The following is an 18,919-nucleotide window of genomic DNA, read 5'->3' as shown; positions in this document are numbered from 1 at the left end:
TAGCGATCTGTCTGTTTCAGCTAATGTTTTTCAGCTCTTCCCGGTTAAAACCCAAAGAAAACACAGACTCTTCAGCCTGGACTTTCTACTCCTCAACCCTGAGTTCAGCAAGTGATGTCAAAAACAAAATGGCCGCTCACATCACGAGCGCTGAAAGGTATTATTTTTAGTACCAGCTTTAGATCAGATTCACGTCTTAAATCGATCACTGTTTATCCGGCTAACATCCATGCTAGCTTTTCTTTTTTTTTTTCCCTTCCGCCACTTTGTAGCTCGAACACACAGAGGTCAAAAATATTTTTTTGATTTCTCCAACTCTCGAACACGTCTAAGAGGGAAAGAGAGCTATGGAGTAATCTAGATTAAATTTCCTCCAGATCCGAGCAGAAAAAGGCGTTCTAGCATGAAAGTAACGGAAAATCGGTTCAGATCCTGTTCAGCAGAATAGGGTTCATACGCGGCAGCGGGATGCTAAACCCCACATGCTGCAGATTTGTTCTGGGCTCGGCCCCAGGTTCCGCAGGGCGCCGGTCCAGTAAATACACCCTCCAGAATAAATAAAGATGAACTCGCAGACTGGTGGAGAGGTTCATGAGTGAGATGTTTGACAGGATCGCTGAAGCAGTGCAGGGTTTATATTCTGTGGAAGTTCTCAGCCTCCTTCATCATGTCTGTGGTCAGGCTTTAACCCTTTCATGTGTGTAATGAGAAACAGGAGCAGGGTTCGAGTGACCTGACGTCAGCAGCCGGGTAGCAGGAGAACATTTACCTCCTGCTGCGCTCAGGGAGAGGATACAGAAACAGCATGAGAGTGGATGCTCTCTCTCTCTCTCTCTCTTTCCTTCATTCTTCTTCTTCTCTCTCTCTTTCTCCTTCTCTCTCTCTTTCTTTCTTTCTTTCTTTCTTTCTTTCTCCCTTTCTTTCTTTCTCCCTTTCTCCTTTTCTCCTTCTCTCTCTCTCTCTCTCTTTCTTTCCTTCATTCTTCTTCTTCTCTCTCTCTTTCTCCTTTTCTTTCTTTCTTTCTTTCTTTCTTTCTTTCTTTCTTTCTTTCTTTCTTCTTCTCTCTGTCTGTCTATCTCTCTCTCTGTCTATCTCTCTCTCTGTCTATATCTCTCTCTCTGTCTTTCTGTCTCTCTCGCTCCCCCTTCTTTCTTTCTTTCTTTCTTTCTTTCTTTCTTTCTTTCTTTCTTTCTTTCTTTCTTTCTTTCTTTCTCCTTTTCTCCTTTTCTCCTTTTCTCCTCTCTCTCTCTCTTTCTTTCCTTCATTCTTCTTCTTCTCTCTCTCTTTCTCCTTTTCTTTCTTTCTTTCTTTCTTTCTTTCTTTCTTTCTTTCTTTCTTTCTTTCTTTCTTTCTTTCTTTCTTTCTTTCTCCTTTTCTCCTTTTCTCCTTCTCTCTCTCTCTCTCTCTTTCTTTCCTTCATTCTTCTTCTTCTCTCTCACTTTCTCCTTTTCTTACTTTCTTTCTTTCTTTCTTTCTTTCTTTCTTTCTGTCTTTCTTCTTCTCTCTGTCTGTCTATCTCTCTCTCTGTCTATATCTCTCTCTCTGTCTTTGTCTGTCTCTCTCGCTCCCCCCTCTTTCTTTCTTTCTTTCTTTCTTTCTTTCTTTCTTTCTTTCTTTCTTTCTTTCTTTCTTTCTTTCTTTCTTTCTTTCTCCTTTTCTCCTTTTCTCCTTTTCTCCTCTCTCTCTCTCTTTCTTTCCTTCATTCTTCTTCTCTCTCTCTTTCTCCTTCTCTCTCTTTCTGTCTTTCTTTCTTTCTTTCTTTCTTTCTTTCTTTCTTTCTCCTTTTCTCCTTTTCTCCTCTCTCTCTCTTTCTTTCCTTCATTCTTCTTCTCTCTCTCTTTCTCCTTCTCTCTCTTTCTGTCTTTCTTTCTTTCTTTCTTTCTTTCTTTCTGTCTGTCTATCTCTCTCTCTGTCTATATCTCTCTCTCTGTCTTTGTCTGTCTCTCTCGCTCCCCCCTCTTTCTTTCTTTCTTTCTTTCTTTCTTTCTTTCTTTCTTTCTTTCTTTCTTTCTTTCTCCCTTTCTCCTTTTCTCCTTCTCTCTCTCTCTCTTTCTTTCTTTCATTCTTCTTCTTCTCTCTCTCTCTCTCTCTCTCTCTCTCTCTCTCTCTCTCTGTCTCTCTCTCGGATGCGTCATGATCAGAGCCCACGTCTCGGAGCAGTAGGATGTGGTCTCCATGTTAAATCCCAGTTATTAGTGTCGCCCCTGGTTTGCTCTGTGCCCCGTTTTAAAGTGAATCTGGAATGGATTAAGGATTTGCTGCTCGGCCCGGTGGCAACTAATCAATCCCAGAAAGTCCTCCCCAAGTCTGTGGTCAGCGTTGTGGGTGCGTGACACACGTCGTCATGCTCTAATTGATCCATGTAGCGCACGTGCAGGCTCCTCAGCTGTGAGAAACGTGTGTCTGTGTGCGTAGCGGTGGGCGGGACTCCAGGATAAAACGAGATACCGCTGTTAATGTGGCACGTAGCAGCAACCCCCTCCGCCATCCTGGTGTGTTTCCATCACACGGAAAGTAGGAGCTTCTCAGATCCACAGATAAAATGATGAGTTTTGCAGAAAAGGTTTCCATCATCCATGTTGGAGGATCTTTTTATAAAAGCTTTCGACTCTTCACCAGTAGAAGATTAAGGAACATTGTTTAATGTTATGGAAGCTCTTCAGGACAGAGGGGCTTTGTGGTTTCTCTGTAACATGGCACACTGTCATTTTTCAATTAAATTTAGCAACTAGAAATGGATAAATACGACTTTAAAATGTTAGCATTGGAAGATTGCTGTTGTTTAAGAGGAATAAAACGTTTGTTTGTTTGTTTGTGGCTGAATCACACCATATCAGTGTTGATGATTTTCTTATAACTGCACACACTGAAGTGGTTTATTATTTGTTTGGGCACTAGGTTTCATCTCTGACTTGTAGCCTGTGTGTGTGTGTGTGTGTGTGTGTGTGGACTTCTGACTCGTCCTCACTCTGTTCTCCTCTCTGTGTCTGAGCGACGAGGAAATCTCCAGAGAACACAGAGAGACCTCCGTCTGGACCCGGGGGTTAATTATGAGCTTTAAACCCCAAACCGCTGGTGGTCTGCAACATGCAATTTTAATAATGCTGGACTTATTTTCCCATGAGCTCTCCTCTACAGAATTCAGGATGTTTTCTACCCAAATGCCCTAAACCAGGATCAGAGGAGAATCGAGAGACTTTTGTGAGGAAAAAAAAAACGGAAGTCAGTATTTATTGGTGTAGAATCTAGACACCTTCATATCATCATCAACATCGTCCTCATCATTGTCATCATCAACAACATCGTCATCATCATCATATGGATGGGCCTGTAGACTGAAAGATCATGGATCAGATTCATCAGCATGTGACATTCAAGCAGGAACAGGACAGATGGGCGAGGCTTATCCGGCCGCTTCAGCCGCTCTGACATCACCGCCAGACACTGCGGCATTTCCTCCGATTGTTCGTTCTGAAGAATGCCCTAGATCATGCTGGCAAAAATTGTTGACACCCGCATGTTCAGAGCTGAATGGAGACTTTGCATCCTCCTGATGTTTGATCGGAGTGGGAGGTGCTTGAATTCTCCGTCCTGATTGGTCAGAAGGGTTTCTGTCGCATCAGCTCTGACAGGAGATTGCCTTAATGTTTCTATAGTTTTTAACTGGATGAAAGAGTTATTTATGTTACACTATGATGCAGTGTAAACGCTTCGCTACGTCGTCATGGTAACGGGCGCTTTGCTCCATCACGCTATGCTGCTGTTACAGGTTTCTCTCAGATAACAGAGATACAAACTTTTTAAACTGTTTTTTCTTTATCCTAACAAAACTTTTCTTCCCCTTTCTGTCACCCATCACTTTTTTTTCCCTTTCTGGTCCATCCATTCATCCACCCATCCGTCCGCCCATCCACCCTTCCATCCATCCGTCCATCTATCCACTTACCCTTCCATCCATCCACCCGTCCATCTGTCCGTCCACCCATCCATCCATCCATCCACCCATCTATCCACTTACCCTTCCATCCATCCACCCGTCCATCTGTCCGTCCACCCTTCCATCTATCCACCCATCTATCCACTTACCCTTCCATCCATCCACCCGTCCATCTGTCCGTCCACCCTTCCATCTATCCACCCATCTATCCACTTACCCTTCCATCCATCCACCCGTCCATCTGTCCGTCCACCCATCCATCCATCCACCCATCTATCCACTTACCCTTCCATCCATCCATCCGTCCATCTGTCCGTCCACCCATCCACCCATCTATCCACTTAACCTTCCATCCATCCACCCGTCCATCTGTCCGTCCATCCACCCATCCATCCATCCATCCACCCATCTATCCACTTACCCTTCCATCCATCCACCCGTCCATCTGTCCGTCCACCCATCCATCCATCCACCCATCTATCCACTTACCCTTCCATCCATCCACCCGTCCATCTGTCCGTCCACCCATCCATCCATCCATCCATCCACCCATCTATCCACTTAACCTTCCATCCATCCACCCGTCCATCTGTCCGTCCATCCACCCATCCATCCATCCATCCACCCATCTATCCACCTACCCTTCCATCCATCCGTCCGCCCGCCCGTCCACCCATCCATCCATCCACCCGTCCACCCACCCATCTGTCCGTCCACCCATCCATCCACCCAATTATCCACCTATCCATCCATTTATCCAACTTTTTCACTGTTATTATTTAGAGTTTTTTTCTTCATCCTAATAACACTTTTTTCCCTTTCTGTCACACGATCATGAAGGAGTGTTTGTGAAACTTAATGTTTCATTTATTTTTTTTCTGTTTCCTAATCTCCTCAGTAGCTTCCAAGTCACTATTGTACTTTTTAGCTCTTTTTTTCTAATAAAAAAATGCATTTATACAATCCTTTCATGAAATGATATTTTTTCTTGCAGGTGAATCTAAGAATTATCAATTGCTTTAAGAACATTATTGTTATTGTTATTTTGGAGTCTTTGCATTTTTGTAATGGCGTGACGCACAAATCCTAGCGCTGCTTTACGGGCAAACCCTGCTTCCTGAAGCCCAGAAGAAAAAAAACATCCAGGAAATGTAGAAGGACACCAGGAAATTGCCTTCAGCAGCTAATCAAACCTCGGGATTATCAAATTAAAACAAAATTTAAGCATTTCCTCATTACATCCTTTCTGATTAAGTGGCTTTTGTATTTTTTTTGGCACAGTGAATAACAAAACAACAACCCAGAGGTGGAGGTCATGCGTAAGACAGGACAGAGGAGTGTACAGGAGCGAGGAGGAAGAGGGAGGAAGAAGGACGCAGGTAGGAACACACAGCTTGATTTCTATTCACTTACAGCGACACAATTACATTCTGTGTGTATGTGTGTGTGTGTGTGTGTGTAGGTCTTGGGGGGGGTCTATGAAATTCTTTACATGCTTTATATCATCAAATTTATTTTGTTCACGGGTCCAGTCACTAAAGTAAGCTCAGACTTGTGTCCAGTCAGAGGAAATGCCAGGAAGAGAACGCTCTGTGGCGGCTACGTCACACTAAAATGCTCACGGAGATCCACATCACACTGCAAAGCCAAGGGTGCCAATACATTTAGAGTGACTGAAGATATTTTGTCAGGGAAAAAGCCTGTGGATAATTATGTAGTATTGGCCATCGAGTATTAGCCATCAAGTATTGGTCATCGTGTATTGGCCAGTCGAGTATTGGTCATCAAGTATTGGCCAGTCGAGTATTGGCCATCGAGTATTGGCCATCGAGTACTGGCCATCGAGTACTGGCCATCGAGTACTGGCCATCGAGTACTGGTCATCGAGTACTGGTCACCGAGTGCACACCCTGCATAGTGAGCAAGTAGTGAACATGAAGACATCAGTGAAAAGATCACTGGATCAGAGCATCTCCAAAACTGCAGCTCTTGTGGGGTGCAGTGGTCAGTATCTATAAAAAGTATCCTTTATGTCCTGTAAGTTGCAATATACAGGACTTAAAGGATCTGCTGCTAACGTCTTGGTGCCAGATTCCACAGCACACCTTCAGGGATCTAGAGGAGTCCATGCCTTGACGGGTCAGGGCTGTTTTGGTAGCACAAGGGGGTCCAACATAATATTAGGCAGGTGGTCATAATGTTATGCCTGATCTGTGTATGTCTTGTATTTGCAATGTTAGTGATTTTTTTTTTGACCTATTGGTGACCTGGACTGTTTTTGGCTCCACCCCCATGTCCCTGATTTGGTCCTTCTGTTAGCTGGGGAAGAAATGTAACTCAATTTTATGAGCCCTGTAGTGACATGAACAGCAGTTCATCTCTGCTAACACGAGTAAACACAGTGTGTCCTTCACGTCCACACGACAAACACATGTCCGACACGAACCTGGTCCTCGAGAACTCTGTCCTCATGACGTGGTATCTGACACTGTAACGGTACAGCGGTACAGTCTGGCCCTGATTCCTCTCCCCCAGAGACGAGACGCTCCAATTAACCTCTCCCCCTCTCTGCGCTTAACGTCACTCTGCTCACTTTAACTGTGTCATGTCAAAGTCTGAGAGACAACAAACAGAACCCGGAGAAAACCGTGCATCAAGATTCCCCAAAAGAAGTGAATGTAATAAGAGGAAGGGATATGTTATTAAAGAAAGCTGTAACCTGCTGAAAAGGTGAAAGTAATAAAATAAAGAAAAACAAAATGGAGCCAAAATCTCCAGGAGAACTTCAGCAGGAGCTCAATAATACAACATACACCACTTACAGCAACAGACCAGATCATTTTCTTTCTCCCACTGCACCAGAAGTGGATTTTGGAAGCAAACGTAGAGTATCCAAAGCATCCATCCATCTGTCTGTCCACCCATCCCTTCGTTCATCCATCCATCCTCCCATCCATCCGTCCACCCATACTGTCCCCCCATCCATCCATCCGTCCACCCATACCGTCCACCCACCCTTCCATCCATGCATCCATCTATCCACCCATCCATACATACATACATCCATACAGCCATACATCCACCCACCATTCCATCCATCCATCCATCCATAATTTACTAATACTAATAAAGCGATGACGACTGTCTGGCTCTCACTGTTATTTCACTGTAGCAAAACACCTGCGCAAGACTCGTTATTTAACGTGTGTGTGTGTGTGTGTGTGTGTGTGTGTGTGTGTGTGCGCTATGTTGCACTCATGAGTACACAATCCTAGATGTTCATCAACTGTGTTGCAACACAGACCCTTTTTTTGTCCTGCATTTATTTTCCTTCCTTCCTTCCTTCCTTCCTTCCTTCCTTCCTTCCTTCCTTCCTTCCTCCCTCCCTCCCTCCCTCCCCCCCCCCCTTGCGTCTGTGAGTTATGCCTCGAAATGTCGAGGAAGGAAGAGTTCACACAACTCGAGGAAGTCTGGAGCAGGAAGCAGGTGGGTTTTTTTTCCAGTGTGTAGGTGAGACAGTGACCAGGTGACCAGACTCTTCCTTATTTATGAATTTAGAGAAAATGTGGAGCGCAGTCATTCACACCGCTTTATCCTCTCTGAACGTCTACACAGTATAAATATAGCACTAGGTTTATAATCAACATTATTATTATTATTATTTGATCAGGAAGGACATCTCATTATAACTCCAACAAACGAGTGTGGGTGATTTTTTATTTTTTTACGGTTGTGCTGCAGATTTACAGCCACCCTCGTCTCCTGAGCTGTTTACTACACTCACAAAGCCTCCTGTGTTCCTCGCGACAGCGTCTCTGCTGCCCGGAGCCAAGCTGAGAGGAACGAGTGGAAACTTGGCACCTCGGCGGCAGACACCGCAACGCCGCCGGGTTATTAGCTTCTAAATTCCCTTAAACACACGGCTGATTACGTAACCGCTCTGAGAGAGCTGAGGTTTATAGACTTCTCACTCAGTGAGTCACTCGCTGTTCACTTTCTCTCTCATTCACACACACACACACACACACACACACACACACAGACCGCTTCACGTGATGTTTTGCACATAAAAGCTTGAGATTTCAATATGGACACTCTGCAAGGGCCGATCTGATCATATAATATCCATCATCATCATCATCATCATCAGTTAGAGTGTGACTGTAACTGTGTGAGAGTGGAGTGTGTGTGTGTTGTGCAGTGTGAGAGTGGAGTGTGTGTGTGTTGTGCAGTGTGAGAGTGGAGTGTGTGTGTGTTGTGCAGTGTGAGAGTGGAGTGTGTGTGTGTGTTGTGCAGTGTGAGAGTGGAGTGTGTGTGTGTGTGTGTTGTGCAGTGTGTGTGTGTTGTGCAGTGTGAGAGTGGAGTGTGTGTGTGTTGTGCAGTGTGAGAGTGGAGTGTGTGTGTGTTGTGCAGTGTGAGAGTGGAGTGTGTGTGTGTGTGTGTGTGTGTGTTGTGCAGTGTGTGTGTGTTGTGCAGTGTGAGAGTGGAGTGTGTGTGTGTGTTGTGCAGTGTGAGAGTGGAGTGTGTGTGTGTGTTGTGCAGTGTGAGAGTGGAGTGTGTGTGTGTGTGTTGTGCAGTGTGAGAGTGGAGTGTGTGTGTGTGTGTTGTGCAGTGTGAGAGTGGAGTGTGTGTGTTGTGCAGTGTGAGAGTGGAGTGTGTGTGTTGTGCAGTGTGTGTGTGTGTTGTGCAGTGTGTGTGTTGTGCAGTGTGAGAGTGGAGTGTGTGTGTGTGTGTGTGTGTGTTGTGCAGTGTGTGTGTTATGCAGTGTGAGAGTGGAGTGTGTGTGTGTGTGTTGTGCAGTGTGTGTGTGTGTTGTGCAGTGTGAGAGTGGAGTGTGTGTGTGTGTGTTGTGCAGTGTGTGTGTGTGTTGTGCAGTGTGAGAGTGGAGTGTGTGTGTGTGTGTGTGTGTGTGTTGTGCAGTGTGAGAGTGGAGTGTGTGTGTGTGTGTGTGTGTGTGTGTGTGTTGTGCAGTGTGTGTGTTGTGCAGTGTGAGAGTGGAGTGTGTGTGTGTGTGTTGTGCAGTGTGTGTGTGTGTGTTGTGCAGTGTGTGTGTTGTGCAGTGTGAGAGTGGAGTGTGTGTGTTGTGCAGTGTGTGTGTGTGTGTTGTGCAGTGTGTGTGTTGTGTAGTGTGAGAGTGGAGTGTGTGTGTGTGTGTTGTGCAGTGTGAGAGTGGAGTGTGTGTGTGTGTGTTGTGCAGTGTGTGTGTTGTGCAGTGTGAGAGTGGAGTGTGTGTGTGTGTGTGTGTTGTGCAGTGTGAGAGTGGAGTGTGTGTGTGTGTGTGTTGTGCAGTGTGTGTGTTGTGCAGTGTGAGAGTGGAGTGTGTGTGTGTGTGTTGTGCAGTGTGTGTGTGTTGTGCAGTGTGAGAGTGGAGTGTGTGTGTGTGTGTTGTGCAGTGTGTGTGTGTTGTGCAGTGTGAGAGTGGAGTGTGTGTGTGTGTGTTGTGCAGTGTGTGTGTGTTGTGCAGTGTGAGAGTGGAGTGTGTGTGTGTGTTGTGCAGTGTGTGTGTGTTGTGCAGTGTGGGAGTGGGGTGTGTGTGTGTGTTGTGCAGTGTGTGTGTGTTGTGCAGTGTGAGAGTGGAGTGTGTGTGTGTGTTGTGCAGTGTGAGAGTGGAGTGTGTGTGTGTGTTGTGCAGTGTGAGAGTGGAGTGTGTTGTGCAGTGTGTGTGTGTTGTGCAGTGTGTGTGTGTTGTGCAGTGTGAGAGTGGAGTGTGTGTGTGTGTGTGTTGTGCAGTGTGTGTGTTGTGCAGTGTGTGTGTGTGTGTTGTGCAGTGTGTGTGTTGTGCAGTGTGAGAGTGGAGTGTGTGTGTGTGTGTGTGTGTTGTGCAGTGTGTGTGTGTGTGTTGTGCAGTGTGTGTGTGTGTGCTGTGCAGTGTGTGTGTTGTGCAGTGTGAGAGTGGAGTGTGTGTGTGTGTGTGTTGTGCAGTGTGTGTGTGTTGTGCAGTGTGAGAGTGGAGTGTGTGTGTGTGTGTGTGTTGTGCAGTGTGTGTGTGTGTGTTGTGCAGTGTGAGAGTGGAGTGTGTGTGTTGTGCAGTGTGAGAGTGGAGTGTGTGTGTGTGTGTGTGTGTTGTGCAGTGTGAGAGTGGAGTGTGTGTGTGTGTGTGTTGTGCAGTGTGTGTGTTGTGCAGTGTGAGAGTGGAGTGTGTGTGTGTGTGTGTTGTGCAGTGTGTGTGTTGTGCAGTGTGAGAGTGGAGTGTGTGTGTGTGTGTGTTGTGCAGTGTGAGAGTGGAGTGTGTGTGTGTGTGTGTTGTGCAGTGTGAGAGTGGAGTGTGTGTGTGTGTGTTGTGCAGTGTGAGAGTGGAGTGTGTGTGTGTGTGTGTGTTGTGCAGTGTGTGTGTGTGTGTGTGTTGTGCAGTGTGTGTGTTGTGTAGTGTGAGAGTGGAGTGTGTGTGTGTGTGTTGTGCAGTGTGAGAGTGGAGTGTGTGTGTGTGTGTGTTGTGCAGTGTGTGTGTTGTGCAGTGTGAGAGTGGAGTGTGTGTGTGTGTGTGTGTTGTGCAGTGTGAGAGTGGAGTGTGTGTGTGTGTGTGTTGTGCAGTGTGAGAGTGGAGTGTGTGTGTGTGTGTGTGTGTGTTGTGCAGTGTGTGTGTGTTGTGCAGTGTGAGAGTGGAGTGTGTGTGTGTGTGTTGTGCAGTGTGTGTGTGTTGTACAGTGTGAGAGTGGAGTGTGTGTGTGTGTTGTGCAGTGTGTGTGTGTTGTGCAGTGTGAGAGTGGAGTGTGTGTGTGTGTTGTGCAGTGTGTGTGTGTTGTGCAGTGTGAGAGTGGAGTGTGTTGTGCAGTGTGTGTGTGTTGTGCAGTGTGAGAGTGGAGTGTGTGTGTGTGTTGTGCAGTGTGAGAGTGGAGTGTGTGTGTGTGTGTGTTGTGCAGTGTGAGAGTGGAGTGTGTGTGTGTGTTGTGCAGTGTGTGTGTTGTGCAGTGTGTGTGTTGTGCAGTGTGAGAGTGGAGTGTGTGTGTGTGTTGTGCAGTGTGTGTGTGTGTGTGTGTGTTGTGCAGTGTGAGAGTGGAGTGTGTGTGTTGTGCAGTGTGTGTGTGTGTTGTGCAGTGTGTGTGTGTGTGTGTGTTGTGCAGTGTGTGTGTGTGTGTGTGTTGTGCAGTGTGAGAGTGGAGTGTGTGTGTGTGTGTGTGTGTTGTGCAGTGTGAGAGTGGAGTGTGTGTGTGTGTGTGTGTGTTGTGCAGTGTGAGAGTGGAGTGTGTGTGTGTGTGTGTGTGTTGTGCAGTGTGAGTGGAGTGTGTGTGTGTGTGTGTTGTGCAGTGTGAGAGTGGAGTGTGTGTGTGTGTGTGTGTGTTGTGCAGTGTGAGAGTGGAGTGTGTGTGTGTGTGTTGTGCAGTGTGTGTGTGTGTGTGTGTGTGTGTGTGTGTGTGTTGTGCAGTGTGAGAGTGGAGTGTGTGTGTGTTGTGCAGTGTGTGTGTGTGTGTGTGTTGTGCAGTGTGTGTGTTGTGCAGTGTGAGAGTGGAGTGTGTGTGTGTGTTGTGCAGTGTGTGTGTTGTGCAGTGTGAGAGTGGAGTGTGTGTGTGTGTTGTGCAGTGTGTGTGTTGTGCAGTGTGAGAGTGGAGTGTGTGTGTGTGTGTGTGTGTGTTGTGCAGTGTGTGTGTTGTGCAGTGTGAGAGTGGAGTGTGTGTGTGTGTGTTGTGCAGTGTGAGAGTGGAGTGTGTGTGTGTGTGTTGTGCAGTGTGAGAGTGGAGTGTGTGTGTTGTGCAGTGTGTGTGTGTGTGTGTGTTGTGCAGTGTGTGTGTGTGTGTGTTGTGCAGTGTGAGAGTGGAGTGTGTGTGTGTGTTGTGCAGTGTGTGTGTTGTGCAGTGTGAGAGTGGAGTGTGTGTGTGTGTGTGTGTGTTGTGCAGTGTGTGTGTTGTGCAGTGTGAGAGTGGAGTGTGTGTGTGTGTTGTGCAGTGTGTGTGTGTGTGTGTGTGTGAGAGTGGAGTGTGTGTGTTGTGCAGTGTGTGTGTGTGTTGTGCAGTGTGAGAGTGGAGTGTGTGTGTGTGTGTGTGTTGTGCAGTGTGTGTGTTGTGCAGTGTGAGAGTGGAGTGTGTGTGTGTGTGTGTGTGTGTGTTGTGCAGTGTGAGAGTGGAGTGTGTGTGTGTGTTGTGCAGTGTGAGAGTGGAGTGTGTGTGTGTGTGTGTGTGTGTGTTGTGCAGTGTGAGAGTGGAGTGTGTGTGTGTGTGTTGTGCAGTGTGAGAGTGGAGTGTGTGTGTGTTGTGCAGTGTGAGAGTGGAGTGTGTGTGTGTGTGTGTGTGTGTGTGGTGCAGTGTGAGAGTGGAGTGTGTGTGTGTGTGTGTTGTGCAGTGTGAGAGTGGAGTGTGTGTGTGTGTGTGTTGTGCAGTGTGAGAGTGGAGTGTGTGTGTGTGTGTTGTGCAGTGTGAGAGTGGAGTGTGTGTGTGTGTGTGTGTTGTGCAGTGTGAGAGTGGAGTGTGTGTGTGTGTGTGTTGTGCAGTGGGAGAGTGGAGTGTGGGTGTGTGTGTTGTGCAGTGTGAGAGTGGAGTGTGTGTGTGTGTGTGTTGTGCAGTGTGAGAGTGGAGTGTGTGTGTGTGTGTTGTGCAGTGTGTGTGTGTGTGTGTGTGTGTGTGTGTGTTGTGCAGTGTGAGAGTGGAGTGTGTGTGTGTTGTGCAGTGTGAGAGTGGAGTGTGTGTGTGTGTGTGTGTGTGTGTGTGTTGTGCAGTGTGTGTGTTGTGCAGTGTGAGAGTGGAGTGTGTGTGTGTTGTGCAGTGTGTGTGTTGTGCAGTGTGAGAGTGGAGTGTGTGTGTGTGTGTGTGTGTTGTGCAGTGTGTGTGTTGTGCAGTGTGAGAGTGGAGTGTGTGTGTGTGTGTGTGTTGTGCAGTGTGAGAGTGGAGTGTGTGTGTGTGTGTGTGTGTTGTGCAGTGTGAGAGTGGAGTGTGTGTGTGTTGTGCAGTGTGAGAGTGGAGTGTGTGTGTGTGTGTGTGTGTGTTGTGCAGTGTGAGAGTGGAGTGTGTGTGTGTGTGTGTTGTGCAGTGTGAGAGTGGAGTGTGTGTGTGTGTGTGTGTGTGTTGTGCAGTGTGAGAGTGGAGTGTGTGTGTGTGTTGTGCAGTGTGAGAGTGGAGTGTGTGTGTTGTGCAGTGTGTGTGTGTGTGTGTGTTGTGCAGTGTGTGTGTGTGTTGTGCAGTGTGAGAGTGGAGTGTGTGTGTGTGTGTGTGTGTGTTGTGCAGTGTGAGAGTGGAGTGTGTGTGTGTGTGTGTGTGTTGTGCAGTGTGAGAGTGGAGTGTGTGTGTGTGTGTTGTGCAGTGTGAGAGTGGAGTGTGTGTGTGTGTGTGTGTGTTGTGCAGTGTGAGAGTGGAGTGTGTGTGTGTGTGTTGTGCAGTGTGAGAGTGGAGTGTGTGTGTGTGTGTGTTGTGCAGTGTGAGAGTGGAGTGTGTGTGTGTGTGTGTTGTGCAGTGTGAGAGTGGAGTGTGTGTGTGTGTGTTGTGCAGTGTGAGAGTGGAGTGTGTGTGTGTGTGTGTGTGTGTTGTGCAGTGTGAGAGTGGAGTGTGTGTGTGTGTGTGTTGTGCAGTGTGAGAGTGGAGTGTGTGTGTGTGTGTGTTGTGCAGTGTGAGAGTGGAGTGTGTGTGTGTGTGTGTTGTGCAGTGTGAGAGTGGAGTGTGTGTGTGTGTGTGTTGTGCAGTGTGAGAGTGGAGTGTGTGTGTGTGTGTGTTGTGCAGTGTGAGAGTGGAGTGTGTGTGTGTGTGTTGTGCAGTGTGAGAGTGGAGTGTGTGTGTGTGTGTGTTGTGCAGTGTGAGAGTGGAGTGTGTGTGTGTGTGTGTGTGTGTGTGTGTGTTGTGCAGTGTGAGAGTGGAGTGTGTGTGTGTGTGTGTTGTGCAGTGTGAGAGTGGAGTGTGTGTGTGTGTGTGTTGTGCAGTGTGAGAGTGGAGTGTGTGTGTGTGTGTGTTGTGCAGTGTGAGAGTGGAGTGTGTGTGTGTGTGTGTTGTGCAGTGTGAGAGTGGAGTGTGTGTGTGTGTGTGTGTGTGTTGTGCAGTGTGAGAGTGGAGTGTGTGTGTGTGTGTGTGTGTGTTGTGCAGTGTGAGAGTGGAGTGTGTGTGTGTGTGTGTGTGTGTGTTGTGCAGTGTGAGAGTGGAGTGTGTGTGTGTGTGTGTTGTGCAGTGTGAGAGTGGAGTGTGTGTGTGTGTGTGTTGTGCAGTGTGAGAGTGGAGTGTGTGTGTGTGTGTGTTGTGCAGTGTGAGAGTGGAGTGTGTGTGTGTGTGTGTTGTGCAGTGTGAGAGTGGAGTGTGTGTGTGTGTGTGTTGTGCAGTGTGAGAGTGGAGTGTGTGTGTGTGTGTGTGTGTTGTGCAGTGTGAGAGTGGAGTGTGTGTGTGTGTGTGTGTGTTGTGCAGTGTGAGAGTGGAGTGTGTGTGTGTGTGTGTGTGTGTGTTGTGCAGTGTGTGTGTGTGTGTGTGTGTGTGTGTTGTGCAGTGTGAGAGTGGAGTGTGTGTGTGTTGTGCAGTGTGAGAGTGGAGTGTGTGTGTGTGTGTTGTGCAGTGTGTGTGTTGTGCAGTGTGAGAGTGGAGTGTGTGTGTGTTGTGCAGTGTGTGTGTTGTGCAGTGTGAGAGTGGAGTGTGTGTGTGTGTGTGTTGTGCAGTGTGTGTGTTGTGCAGTGTGAGAGTGGAGTGTGTGTGTGTGTGTGTGTGTTGTGCAGTGTGAGAGTGGAGTGTGTGTGTGTGTGTGTGTTGTGCAGTGTGAGAGTGGAGTGTGTGTGTGTGTGTGTTGTGCAGTGTGAGAGTGGAGTGTGTGTGTTGTGCAGTGTGTGTGTGTGTTGTGCAGTGTGTGTGTGTGTGTTGTGCAGTGTGAGAGTGGAGTGTGTGTGTGTGTGTGTGTTGTGCAGTGTGAGAGTGGAGTGTGTGTGTGTGTGTGTGTGTTGTGCAGTGTGAGAGTGGAGTGTGTGTGTTGTGCAGTGTGTGTATGTGTGTGTGTGTGTGTGTTGTGCAGTGTGAGAGTGGAGTGTGTGTGTGTGTGTGTGTTGTGCAGTGTGAGAGTGGAGTGTGTGTGTGTGTGTGTGTTGTGCAGTGTGAGAGTGGAGTGTGTGTGTTGTGCAGTGTGTGTGTGTGTGTGTTGTGCAGTGTGTGTGTGTGTGTTGTGCAGTGTGAGAGTGGAGTGTGTGTGTGTGTGTTGTGCAGTGTGTGTGTGTGTGTGTGTGTGTGTGTGTTGTGCAGTGTGAGAGTGGAGTGTGTGTGTGTTGTGCAGTGTGAGAGTGGAGTGTGTGTGTGTGTTGTGCAGTGTGTGTGTTGTGCAGTGTGAGAGTGGAGTGTGTGTGTGTTGTGCAGTGTGTGTGTTGTGCAGTGTGAGAGTGGAGTGTGTGTGTGTGTGTGTGTTGTGAAGTGTGAGAGTGGAGTGTGTGTGTGTGTGTTGTGCAGTGTGAGAGTGGAGTGTGTGTGTGTGTGTGTTGTGCAGTGTGAGAGTGGAGTGTGTGTGTGTGTGTGTTGTGCAGTGTGAGAGTGGAGTGTGTGTGTGTGTTGTGCAGTGTGAGAGTGGAGTGTGTGTGTGTGTGTTGTGCAGTGTGAGAGTGGAATGTGTGTGTGTGTGTGTGTGTGTGTGTGTTGTGCAGTGTGAGAGTGGAGTGTGTGTGTGTGTGTTGTGCAGTGTGAGAGTGGAGTGTGTGTGTGTGTGTGTTGTGCAGTGTGAGAGTGGAGTGTGTGTGTGTGTGTTGTGCAGTGTGAGAGTGGAATGTGTGTGTGTGTGTGTGTTGTGCAGTGTGAGAGTGGAATGTGTGTGTGTGTGTGTGTTGTGCAGTGTGAGAGTGGAGTGTGTGTGTTGTGCAGTGTGTGTGTGTGTTGTGCAGTGTGTGTGTGTGTTGTGCAGTGTGTGTGTGTGTGTTGTGCAGTGTGTGTGTGTGTGTTGTGCAGTGTGAGAGTGGAGTGTGTGTGTGTGTGTGTGTGTGTGTGTGTCTGTTGTGCAGTGTGAGAGTGGAGTGTGTGTGTGTGTGTTGTGCAGTGTGAGAGTGGAGTGTGTGTGTGTGTGTTGTGCAGTGTGAGAGTGGAGTGTGTGTGTTGTGCAGTGTGTGTGTGTGTGTGTGTTGTGCAGTGTGTGTGTGTGTGTGTTGTGCAGTGTGTGTGTGTGTGTTGTGCAGTGTGAGAGTGGAGTGTGTGTGTGTGTGTGTGTGTGTGTTGTGCAGTGTGAGAGTGGAGTGTGTGTGTGTTGTGCAGTGTGAGAGTGGAGTGTGTGTGTGTGTGTGTGTGTGTGTTGTGCAGTGTGAGAGTGGAGTGTGTGTGTGTTGTGCAGTGTGAGAGTGGAGTGTGTGTGTGTGTGTGTGTTGTGCAGTGTGAGAGTGGAGTGTGTGTGTGTTGTGCAGTGTGAGAGTGGAGTGTGTGTGTGTGTGTGTGTGTGTTGTGCAGTGTGTGTGTTGTGCAGTGTGAGAGTGGAGTGTGTGTGTGTGTGTGTGTTGTGCAGTGTGAGAGTGGAGTGTGTGTGTGTTGTGCAGTGTGAGAGTGGAGTGTGTGTGTGTGTGTTGTGCAGTGTGAGAGTGGAGTGTGTGTGTGTGTGTTGTGCAGTGTGTGTGTTGTGCAGTGTGAGAGTGGAGTGTGTGTGTGTGTGTGTGTTGTGCAGTGTGAGAGTGGAGTGTGTGTGTGTTGTGCAGTGTGAGAGTGGAGTGTGTGTGTGTGTGTGTGTTGTGCAGTGTGTGTGTGTGTGTTGTGCAGTGTGAGAGTGGAGTGTGTGTGTGTGTGTGTGTGTGTGTGTGTTGTGCAGTGTGAGAGTGGAGTGTGTGTGTGTGTGTGTTGTGCAGTGTGAGAGTGGAGTGTGTGTGTGTGTGTGTTGTGCAGTGTGAGAGTGGAGTGTGTGTGTGTGTGTTGTGCAGTGTGAGAGTGGAGTGTGTGTGTGTGTGTGTGTGTGTGTGTTGTGCAGTGTGAGAGTGGAGTGTGTGTGTGTGTGTGTGTTGTGCAGTGTGAGAGTGGAGTGTGTGTGTGTGTGTGTTGTGCAGTGTGAGAGTGGAGTGTGTGTGTGTGTGTTGTGCAGTGTGAGAGTGGAGTGTGTGTGTGTGTGTTGTGCAGTGTGTGTGTGTGTGTGTGTGTGTGAGAGTGGAGTGTGTGTGTTGTGCAGTGTGTGTGTGTGTTGTGCAGTGTGAGAGTGGAGTGTGTGTGTGTGTGTGTGTGTGTGTTGTGCAGTGTGAGAGTGGAGTGTGTGTGTGTGTGTGTTGTGCAGTGTGAGAGTGGAGTGTGTGTGTGTGTGTGTGTGTTGTGCAGTGTGAGAGTGGAGTGTGTGTGTGTGTGTTGTGCAGTGTGAGAGTGGAGTGTGTGTGTGTGTTGTGCAGTGTGAGAGTGGAGTGTGTGTGTGTGTGTGTTGTGCAGTGTGAGAGTGGAGTGTGTGTGTGTGTGTTGTGCAGTGTGAGAGTGGAGTGTGTGTGTGTGTGTGTGTGTTGTGCAGTGTGAGAGTGGAGTGTGTGTGTGTGTGTGTGTGTGTGTGTGTGTGTGTTGTGCAGTGTGAGAGTGGAGTGTGTGTGTGTGTGTGTTGTGCAGTGTGAGAGTGGAGTGTGTGTGTGTGTGTGTGTGTGTTGTGCAGTGTGAGAGTGGAGTGTGTGTGTGTGTGTGTTGTGCAGTGTGAGAGGTAGTAAATCATGGACATGAAAAGGAGCCAAAAAAACAAAAGATGTCGATCCTCTTCATGTGTAATAACGTCCTCTCTTCCTTTTCTCTTCTGACGTTTTAAAATCCTTTCTTTTTGTTGTTTTTGTTTTGTTGTTTTATTTTTTATTTTTTTTCCTTCTGTCCATCGACTTTGTGGAAATTGAGTATTGAATTTTAGTTCTCGCGGGTCTGGGGGATTAGTTTGATGCTGGAGAGGCGCAGACTGATATACAGTGTACCCTTTGGGTAAGAAAGGTGTGTGTGTGTGTGTGTGTGTGTGTGTGTGACTCTGTGTTCTCACTCTCGTCATGTTGTGAGTAAGGCTTGTTTTTTTGTTGTTTTTTTTAATCCATTAGCGGTGTTGTCTCAGCTGTGATGGAGCCCACGTCCCACTGACTCAGCAGCCTCGCTCTCTTTGTGTCTCCACACGCTCCAGGAACGCTTATTCTGCTCCTTCTAATACGCTATCGTTTCTATAGCAACAGCCCCTTCACTGAGTCCTGTACGTCACACACTCAATACAATATATACACATCTGCCTTTACATGCACATGAATGTAATATGGAGTTGTCCCGCCCCTTTGCAGCTATAACAGCTTCAACTCTTCTGGGAAGGCTTTCCACAAGGTTTAGGAGTGTGTTTATGGGAATTTTTGACCATTCCTTTAGAAGTGTATTTGTGAGGTCAGGCACTGATGTTGGACGAGAAGGTCTGGCTCACAGTCTCCACTCTAATTCATCACAAAGGTGTTCTATGGGGTTGAGGTCAGGACCCTAAATTTCCTCCACACCTATTGATCTTGGATTAAATACTCATCATATAATATTGTGTTGGTGCTACCAGAACAGCCCTGACCCGTCCTGCACCATGTATCCTGACACCTTTCTATCAGAACCAGCATTCAGCATTCTGAGCAACAGTAGCTCGTCTGTTGGATTGGATCACAAGGGCCAGCCTTCACTCCCCAGGTCCATCAATGAGCCTTGACCACCCATGACCCTGTCGCCGGTTCGCTACTGTTCCTTCCTTGGACCACTTTTGATAGATACTGACCACTGCAGACCGGGAACACCCCACAAGAGCTGCAGTTTTGGAGATGCTCTGATCCAGTGGTCTCTTCACCATCACAATTTGGCCCTTTGTCAAACTCGCTCAAATCCTTACACTTGTCCATTTTTCCTGCTTCTAACACATCAACTTTGAGGACAAAATGTTGACTTGCTGCCTAATATATCCCACCCACTAACAGGTGCCATGATGAGATCATCAGTGTATATGTAAATATATATAACAAGATAAAAAGTATAAAATGTCATCGTGGCATGCTGCACTGGTGTAAGAGGAATAAGACACCTCAGGATGTTGTGCTATAGGGAAATAATTAACTAATGATTTTAAAACCTGGCAACCCATCCTTTTTTTTCCATGCCCTGAAGTGAGCTTGTCATG

General features: G+C 47.6%; 1 protein-coding gene across 6 annotated transcripts in view; it reads left to right on the top strand.

Moving 5' to 3' along the window:
* tanc1a (tetratricopeptide repeat, ankyrin repeat and coiled-coil containing 1a) overlaps nucleotides 1-18,919 on the top strand; it is a 73,304-nt gene that overhangs the window by 6,628 nt on the left and 47,757 nt on the right. For 5 of the 6 annotated variants that reach the window (XM_058402137.1, XM_058402134.1, XM_058402136.1 and 2 more), the window contains exon 2: nucleotides 5,219-5,316. In XM_058402137.1, coding sequence (XP_058258120.1) covers nucleotides 5,253-5,316 — 64 coding nt within the window. In that variant the 5' untranslated portion in view covers nucleotides 5,219-5,252. Of the gene's footprint in view, nucleotides 1-20; nucleotides 158-5,218; nucleotides 5,317-18,919 lie in introns of all 6 variants that reach the window. The other variant, XM_058402135.1, reaches the window with a different exon arrangement.

This window comes from Hemibagrus wyckioides, linkage group LG11 (assembly GCF_019097595.1).
Source record: "Hemibagrus wyckioides isolate EC202008001 linkage group LG11, SWU_Hwy_1.0, whole genome shotgun sequence".
Lineage (NCBI taxonomy): Eukaryota > Metazoa > Chordata > Actinopteri > Siluriformes > Bagridae > Hemibagrus > Hemibagrus wyckioides.
This window is presented reverse-complemented; position numbering and strand designations above follow the sequence as displayed.